Below are 10,019 nucleotides of genomic sequence, written 5' to 3'. Positions count from 1 at the left end.
ACTGCTTAGAGCTATGACAGAGAAAGAATGATTGCATCAGTACTCTGAAGAGAGAAACAGAAACTAGGTACAAAACATATGAATAAACTAATTGCTGGTAAACAACTGAAACACAGAACTATGTGAATTACTCCTCACACTTTCTTCTTCTTCTTGAGCTTTCTGCTCACCATTTTTCCTGTGTACATACATGTGAATAAACTAAAAGAAAAAAAAACTAAAAAAAATATTTTCTTTGTAGCTCTCTAAATGGTCATGGCCACTAGAGCAAGTTACCAGATAAATGTAGCCCTCTAGTAACACAAGACAAAATGATTGTGATGATATGCTAAACATCCTTCATGCAATACATAGATTCTTGCCTCTGTGGAATAAGGATGGTGTCTGAAATGGAAGACAGTATGCACCTGTTTGGCATACAGTCATCATATTCTAAGAGTTAGGTACTTTTGTATAGTATTAAATAGGATGTGACTCTTCAAATTTATAGGCTGGTAATGCCATTTTGTGTAAATATCAGTGTGAAGTAAGTAAAAGTAAAAATAGCTAACAGTGCAGATATATAACCTACAAGTAATTTGTAAGTCATAATTTGCTATTGTATAGCTTTCACAAATTACCTACAGTGGCAGCTTCTGCCATTTAATGTGTGAACTTGCTCATTTTACATATTTTATCGCTCTCCTTGATGAGGTTTATGGAACATAACATATTTCTAAGTAGCTTATAATGATTAATGATGTGAAAAAGCCTCTGGTCAAACAATAAAATATGTGTAATGACACTGTATTAGAATGTATTGCTACTTGCTACATAAGAGGTGGTGTTGAGCAGCAGAGGGGCACATTTAAAAGTAGACTGTTTGATATTAAGTTATTTCACACATTCAGAGGACACACTACAGCATCCAACAGTCTATTTTAAATGTGCGTAGCTGCTACTCAAATCTCCTCTATGTGGAGAATAGCAGTCTAACCTAATTCATATTCTTAACGCCTTCAGTATTTCATCCAGAAAACATGAAGCTGTTTAAGTTAAGTAACTCTTTCTACAGCCATACTGAGATTCTATTTGTTATGTCACATTTATTTAAGAAATCTTAGTGTAAATTTTAAGAAATTTCAAATATTTTTGAAACTAATGTAAAGAAACAGGTCTGTAGCTTCCTGGCAGATTAAAACAGTATGCCAGACCAGGACTACACCTTTTGTGGGCAAGTGCTGTACCAACTGAGCAACCCAAGCACGAGTAACAACCTGCTCTCACATTCTTACTTCCACCAGTACCTGACCTCCTATCTTCGTAACTTCACAGAAGTTTTCCTACATACCTTGCAGGACTATCACTCCTGGAAAAAAGGGATACTGCAGAGAGACAGCATAGCCACAGTCTGGGGTTTGTTTCCAGAACAAATACTCAATCTGCAATGCAGTGTGTGCTGATTTGAAACTTTCTGGAAGATTAAAACAGTGTGCAGAACCGGGCTCAAATGAGTGCACACTTTGCTGTAGAGCTAAAATTCATTCTGAAAACCATCACCCATGTTGTGGCTGAGCCATGTCTCTGCAACATCATTTCCTCCAGTAAAGATAGTCCTGCAAAGTAAGCAAGAATACTTCAGTGAAATTAGTGGTCTAGTAGATGCGCTACTCATGGAAGTGAAGCTACTAGGATGGCTTGTAAGTCATGCTTGTATAGATCATTTAGTAGAGGACGTGCACATTGAAAGCAGAGGTCCATGAGTAAAGTCCTGATTCGGTACACAGTTTTAATCTGCCAGGAAGTTTCAAATCAGCACACACTCTGCTACAGAGTGAAAATTCATTCTTGAAATGTGTCTGCAGTTTGTCACCTTTTCACGGATTACTTTTTTTTTAAAGTGGTTTCACTCTTGCAGTTTTTAATCTGGGAAGATGCCAGTAGAGAAAGACAAATTTACAAGATAATGTATGCTCATATTTTATAACAAAACCTGGTATATTATTTTCTCCCACAGAGTATTTCGTTTTTATTAGCTTAATTGCAAGACTCCTTTATGTTTGCTGACATGGAAAATATTGCGCCACATATTTGTTTTGTGTTCACTTTCCAGACAGCTTTCATTTTTGGTGACTGTGTCCATGGCATAGTTCTGTCTCTAACATTTCATCTTCCAGTCTGGAGATATCACCAGAGGCTGTAATGACTCAGAAAACAGTTACAATCTGAAACAAGGTCAGCAAGTAGAACTGTTTAAATTTGTCTGTACAATGGTCAGTTTGTGACATCCTCATACCACTGTCTAAGATTGTGGAGTTGCACTGATGTGCAGTTGTTTTGAATTTCCATGGCCCCTCTGTACAAATGAGCATGGTAATAATTAGATCCTGATAAAACCATAGTATCAGAAAAATGAATTTGATAGTTTCCTGGTCCCAAGTCTGTATCTGCTACTGCCAATTTATCCATGTTTTACAGATGACAATTGCTCATGTGTTTCTTAAGCCAGGCATTAATGCTTCTTTTTGAACATTCTATGTATGCTTGACAGCATTTGCAGAGGAATTTTATATACTCCTGCTGTGGAAAGCTTTGAACATAAGTCCTCTGCAGTGTTAAAATATTGTGCACCTTTCTTGTTTAAACACTATGTCAATATTATGTCTTCTAAGTAATTTGTTGATGCAATCTGTGACAGTTTTTATTAATAGAAGGAAGACTTGCCATCTAATTGGTTCTTTTTCAGTAGAAGTTCCAGATATTTTAGGGTGTAGTGCCCAATTTATATCTTTGTCAGAGTATCATGTGTTCTGAAAACAATTCTTAAATGATCAATATTGTCCTCCAGGTAATGTGGTTCACAGATTCTTTTAGCCCATTCTACCAATGTTTTTATCACTGCTCTTCTCTGTTTGTGATGGTTATGGGATCTTAAGTGAGGGCATCTACCCTTATGAATGGGCAGTTTCTTCTTTGCTGCAATTGCACTAAGTGGGTTGCCATAGCTGCTTGCCACAGTAGGCGCACATAAATTCTCTTTCACATGCAGTCCAGTGTACATAGGAATTAGAAGAAGATGCATTAACACCAGTCTTTTGTTGACTGAGCACAACATGGATAAATTGGCAGTAGCAGATCAGACCATGGGACCAGGGAATCACTGAATTCATTTTGCTGATACTTTGATGTTATCAACATCTAATGATTTCTCTGGTAGGATAAACTTACCATGGAACTGAAAAAAAAAAAAAACAGAGAGACCGGGGGGGGATTTAAAATAGACAAGTTGTGGGCCTTAGTGCTAAATAAAACAAATTGTGCCAAGTGTGCTCCACTACAAGCTCCAGAACACATGTTGGCGTAACTCCTCAATCTTAGGCAGTGGTCTGAATGATGTCACAAATGGAGCATGGAATGGATATGTATAAAAGTCTGGCAAGCTGAGCTTGATTGGGATTGTAAGTGCTTTCTGAGTTGCTACAGCCTCTGATGATATCTCCAGCAAATTGGGAGACAAAATGTTATGCAGAGGAATATACCTGGGACAACACAATACCGATAAAATGAAAATCACCAAAAACATAAATACCGGCTGTGAAAGCCAGCTTTCATTTTATTACATTTATTTCTTAAAAATTTCATTTTCTAACAGTGTGGCACTTTTTACAACTTTTGTGTGTATTGTTGAACAGCTTTTAAAATATGTATCAAATTTGTGTTCTATTTTAAATTTTGAAAGAGGAATCATTCCTAAGCACATGATTTTCTTACAGTATGACTGATACATTTGTTTCTGTAGTCCATGATGATAAGTGTAACTCAGAGAAGATAGAAGGCAGGCATGTAGCCTACTCTTCTGGAATGCCACTAGTTGTACATCTCACTACCCCATTTTGATGGATCAGCATTAACATTGTTTATATATCACCACACAGTCTTGTGTTCAAGAACTTTTCCTCCCCATTCTGATTAAATACTGGCACAGAGAAGGTCTTCCACCGACATTAACTGGCTACCCTGAATTCAAGCTCCAGTGTAGACTAGTGTGTTAGTGACTGTTAGTGTCCTTAATGCTACACATGGTGGTATGTCTGTATATGCAAAAGCTCTGTGCCAAGAAAATTAACGTAAGAAACTTTAGTGTGGACTTGGATCCAGAATTGACTGCTTTGCGACTGCCAGATTTTAACTTAATTGTTGCTTCTGTGTACCATTCCCCAAATGACAGTTTTGAAAATTTCATCAACAAATTGGAAAGCTGTCTGTGTCACTAGTGCACCTTGGAGCAGAAACTGCCTTATGTGGTGACTTCAGCATCCATATCAGGAAGTTAGTGACAGAGAGAGAGCTTTTATGGACTTAGTAAGCAGCTGTGGACTATTTGTGGCAAATTATCTATAAAAGGAGATGTCTGTCTTGATACAGTTGTTACAAACTTAAATAGTTGGGACTATAAAGCAAGTGTGGTTGACCCTATACTTGCAGATCACAGTAATCATGAAGCTATGAGCAAACTCAATAATTACTTACCAAGCTGGCATTCAAATTATGTCTTCAGAAGTAGGGTTATTACAAAGAAAAATTTAGATACTTTCAAAATTGCAGTGTTTTCTGCAGACTGGCATCAAATGTGTGAAGAATTTCCACCAAATAATGCAGTCAGTTCCATGTTCCAGATTCTTAAAGCCATGCTGGATGAAAATTTTCAACTAAAACCCAAGAGATATCCAATTGCCAAAACAAAATACGCACAGAAAACTGTCAAAGTAAAGATCTGGTACACCTCTAGATTAGCTAAAATAAAAGGCATTGTACAACTACTAAATCATAAAGTTAAAGCTGCCGAATATATTGGCATCAAGGACAGACTATACTGCAGTTATCTGCAAAAAGGATGTAGAGAGAACAAAGAAGGAAAGCAATGACAGTTAATCCTTGCAAGGCAGCAAGGGATCTGATTAATAAACATAGGCAACTACCCACCTGTGGCTCTAACTCTTGCAGTTCAGATGAATGTAATGAATATTGTATAAATATAGTACAGAGCACAGTACGTGAAATTACTGGCTTCAGAACAGATACTGCAGTTTCTGTGAAATTTGGAAATAAATGCAGTATGGTGATGTGGAAGAGAGTGTATCCAAAAGACATAATAAAAATAGTAAAACACTACAAACCCTCAGGGAGCTCTGATATTTATGGCATTTCATGTAATATATTAAACACTACTGTCTGCAAAATTGGTCAACCACTGTCAGTTGCAATAAATAAAAATGCCTCCATGCTGGTGAATTTCCAGGCTTCCTGAAAGCAGCACACACAGTACCCGTTTACAATAAAGGTAATCCACATTCGGAAAGGCAAGTCAATCACAACGGCAGTACTTGCCCTTTTCAGGGTTTTGAAGACAAGGAGTCTACAGCACTGATACTCTGTGACCTTAGTAAGGCATTTGATTGCATAAGGTCCTGCTCAGCAAGCTAAAATCATATGGAACTGGGAGAGTTGTTCTCCAAACTCTCAAATCCTACCTAAATAACAGCAACAGATTGTATCAATGCAAGGAGCAGAATCAGGTGAAATAAAGTTAAAACGTGTTGTGACACATGAATCCTTAATAGGGCCCATGTTGTTCTTAATTTTTGTTAATGACACAGGCTACTATGAGCACACCTTGCAGTTGTTTGTCTCAAAAGGGGGAGAACATACTTCAAGCTGTTCAACAAGCAGAAGTCTTATTCAGTGAGGCCAAGGACTGATTCACCATGAAAAAAATGAAAATTAATTATGCCAAACCCCAGAGGATGATACACAGCCTAATTGATACTCTGAACATGTATGTTCCAAACTGTCACGGGCCCTACACCTCTTTAGGAAACTTTACAGTTAACTGAATCATCTTTTGGTTCTTGGCAGAACAACGTTACACTAAGAAGTGTTATACCACTCCAGTACCTGTTAACAGTATACTATGTAATGTTCCACAGTCACGTCAGCTATGGGCTGTTACCATGAGGCCATTCTGTAGGCTGCAAGAATGTGCTTTCATTACAAAAGAAAGCAATAAGGTTCATTACCTCAAGCAAAAAGATTGACCATTGCAAGGAAATATTTTCCAGATTATGAGTTCTGACTGTTATCAGACAATATATTTGCAGCTGCCTGGTTCACACAAAGTCAAATCATGCAGAAAGAGAAATGAAATTCATCAATACAGCACTCAAGGACAGTATAGACAGGCCAGGATGTTGATTAATTAAGATGCAGAACCCCTTCCTGATGGTGGCCCTAAAATTATTTAATGCTCTATCAAAGAATACTCAGTCATTACCACTAAAACAATTTAGGCCTAAAATTTTGTGTGTACTAAAAGAGCAACCCATGTACAGTACAGAAGAATACTTCTCTGGTGATAGAACAGTGTCTACCTGAGCTGCAACTCAGTGCCAATGAAAACAGCAGCAACTATGCTACTTTACTACATGATTGTCTTATTATTGTAATGTATAATGTAATCTAGTTCTTAAATATATGTTTTATAGTTCCCACTTTAGTATCACAGTTTAAATTGCAATTTTTTTTATTAATTTTAATGTGGTAATGTTATTGTAAAACTGACAATGTCTGTTCAGCCATGGCTAATGAATGACAGGGAACTGGAAGTAACGTAAAATTCTTGACATAATGTACAAACATGAATGTGCCATATATAAATGAGGGTTTTATAAGCATGCTTAAATGACAGCGCATAAATCAAAAATAAGGAATAACAAATAAAATGAAGTCACCACTGTAGCACATTAATAATGAATTTAATGAACAAAATACAATTAAAGCTTTCGGCAATTTCTAAGAGCTATTTTTGTGATTCCCAGTATAAGTCTGTAAATTCACAAATAAGTTGTTATTGATTACAAGGCTTTCAATTAAATTTGTCAGTCATAAATGCAAATGAAACATAAATACAAAACAAAATGTAATTTTCCATAACAGTATGAATTAAATCCTTGAAATAAAGTATTATGTCAATTTTCAGCTTAACTAACATAATATGGAACAAAACATAATTAATACAAGCTTACATACTGAAAAAAGTTACAATTCATATGAAATCACTGTTTTAAATGAAATAAAATTATCATTCTGATAATTTATATAAATTGGAAGAAATAAGTAAAAGCTAAAAATGAATTTATGGTTTACTACGATGAAGAATACTGTGATTACTTTTCCAATATTGGTTTTACTACTTTGCGTGCTTAATGAGAGTACATCAACAATAGTTGCCTTATACAGTAATGTGATTTTTGGTAACTATCAAGTCACCTAACAAAAGTTGAAATATTTCAATTTTAGTTTCATATGACAACACAATCATTTGAGTTTGCCGTACATACATCTTTAAAGTAAATCTGTAGCTGATAGTTCCACATGTACTATACTCAGCAAACATATTTCACTTCATGCACACTTCATCATATGTAATACTCTTAGTGACTCACTACTGTTTACTGTTGCATTTTTGTAGTGCCATACAATAACACACACATTATTGCAGTTTCATTGACTCTAATGCTATATGTTGTATACCAGGATACCCTGTACGAGATTATTAAATTCTATCAAAAAAGAAGCCAGAAAACTTACTCTTCTGACTCAACAGCCAATAATATCATATGTTCATCAAAAAATATAACTATTCTATCTGTTACAGTGTATCAGTCAGTATACTTTCAACTGATTCTTCTCATCAAATCCAGCTGAATGTCCTGCATTGCGCACAATAAAGCTGGAACCATCATAATGCATGCGCCTTTCACCACGTCTTACAAAAAGGTGTGACGTCTGTCCCATAGAAGCAGTGCAGTGTACAAAAGGTGTTGATAATGATGCATTGCCATTAGAAGGTGAAGTACGAAGTTGATATTTATTGTTGTTACATGCAACTCTGGAAGAAATAGTTAGTATGTTAGTTTGTCACATTAAGTTATTTAAGTAAATTATCACATTGTATTAAAGAAGCAGCAATGTTTGAGACAGAAGAGGTATATGAGCATTAACAATCTATGACAACAGAAACAACTGGATTAGAGAATACAATCACAAAACTGCAGAGTTAAAACTTAATTTATTCTCTAGAATTTTTAATTACTACAAGATGCATTTTTGCCATAAAAATAGAAGTTTTACTTGTCCAAATTATTTTAATCAAAGTAGAAATAAATGTCTTGATATTCAGTCCTTCGCCTTATCTGTTTCTGAATAAGTGTTTATATTGATTGCTACATCCCTCTAGCACCTGTACCCATGTTGTTCCTCTTCCATTATCATGATAAAGGACTTACGAAAACTAAATTGACAAGGAGAATAAGGGCTGGGCAGTACTTACTTCCTGGAGGTTAAATTCCAAGTACTGCCATATAAACATTTAAAAGTAGAAAAAATTTCAGTTTGGCCTAGCTTTCATGACTGGAGGTTCTTTCTTAGGGAGGAAAGAAGGTTCAGCTGGTGAAGACTGAGAAAGGGGACAGGTGCAGTTCACTCAGACTCCAGGTTGAGGGGAAGCTACCTATTGTGAGGATGAGGGAAGGCTAAAGTTCAACAGATGAGTTCCTCTCGACCAGAGGTTTGCATGACCTGCACCCTGTCCCCTTTCCCAATCTTCATCAACTGGTCCACCTGTGCTTCCTTAGGAAATAAATACAGTTGCAAGAGCTAACCCTTGATGTAGGACTTGCTAAGATTATGATTACATTTATTTACATGTGTGTTCAGTGTGTAAACTAAGCAAGCTGTGAAGGAAAGTAAGGAGAAATTTGGAAAGAGAATTAAAGTTCAGGGAGAAGAAATAAAACTTTGCTGTTTGCCAATGACCCTTTAATTCTGTCAGAGACAACAAAGGACCTGGAAGTGCTGTTGAATGAGAGGGGCAGTGCCCTGTATGGAGGATATAATATGAACATTAACAAAAACAAAATAAGAGTAATGGAATGTAGCTAGATTAAACCATATAATGATGAGGGACTTAACTTAGAAATAAGACATTAATAGTAGTAGATGAGTTTTGATATTTAGGCAGTAAAATAACTTATTATGGCTGAAGTAGATGAGATATAAAATGTAGAATGGTAATGGCAAGAAAAGTATTTCTGAAGAAGAGTATTTTGTTGACACTGAATATAAAATTAAGTGTTAGAAAGTCTTTTCTGAAGCTATTTGTCTGGATTGTAGTCTTGTATGGATGTGAAATGTAGACAATAAGTAGTTCAGGCCAGGAGACAGCAGAAGCTTTTGAAATGAAATGTGGTGCCACAGAAGAATGCTAATGATTAGATGAGTAAATCACATAACTAATAAGGAGGTACTGAATGTAATGGGGCAAAAAAGAGGTTTGTAGCATAACTTCACTAAAACTTTGGACTTGTTAACACAACATATTCTGAGATATTAAGGAATCATCAATTTAGTACTGAAGAGAACCAAGAGAGGACTACAGTGAGCAGTTTCATATGGATGTACATTGCAGTAGTTGTTCAGAATTGAAGAGGCTTGCACAGAATAGAGAAGCATGAAGAGCTGCATCAAACCAGTCTTGGTACTAAAGACCACAACTACAGCTCAACAAATTTACTAATAATGGTTATTATGTTCACACATCATTAGTGTAAAACATTCATTACAGAAAGCTGAAAGTTTTTGCATAGTTTTTTTCCTTCTATTTTTAAATTGTCATTGGCAGTATTTGAAATTTAATTTTGTTAGAAATTATAAAAGATAGAGATTCAATTAGTTGTTTCTTTTTAACATTTATTTTATGTCTATGTTGCTCTGTTTGTTTATATTACATTGGAAAATAAGTAGATACTACTTGTGTTTAAAATATTACTAAACAAACTAGTTTCACAATTAAGGTCAAAGCAACAGATATGACTTGTAGGATGACTGCTTGAAACATGACACTGAGACAAACTAGCCAGAAAAGCAGCAAAGAAGGTGGATGTAGATGTTAAGATTTATAGCAAGACATCCCTCACATAAAG

The 10,019-nt window shown here is 35.7% G+C and overlaps 1 protein-coding gene across 1 annotated transcript in view; it reads right to left on the bottom strand.

The window, feature by feature from the left end:
• Window positions 1-7,104: 7,104 nt before the first annotated feature.
• LOC126158009 (uncharacterized) overlaps window positions 7,105-10,019 on the bottom strand; it is a 47,348-nt gene continuing 44,433 nt past the window's right edge. Inside the window, exon 6 of the mRNA XM_049916413.1 lies at window positions 7,105-7,927. Coding sequence (XP_049772370.1) covers window positions 7,702-7,927 — 226 coding nt within the window. The 3' untranslated portion in view covers window positions 7,105-7,701. The remainder of the gene's footprint in view (window positions 7,928-10,019) is intronic.

Source organism: Schistocerca cancellata, chromosome 2, assembly GCF_023864275.1.
Source record: "Schistocerca cancellata isolate TAMUIC-IGC-003103 chromosome 2, iqSchCanc2.1, whole genome shotgun sequence".
Taxonomy (NCBI): Eukaryota; Metazoa; Arthropoda; class Insecta; order Orthoptera; family Acrididae; genus Schistocerca; species Schistocerca cancellata.
Note: the sequence above shows the minus strand (reverse complement) of the source record. Positions and strands in the feature narration are given on the sequence as shown.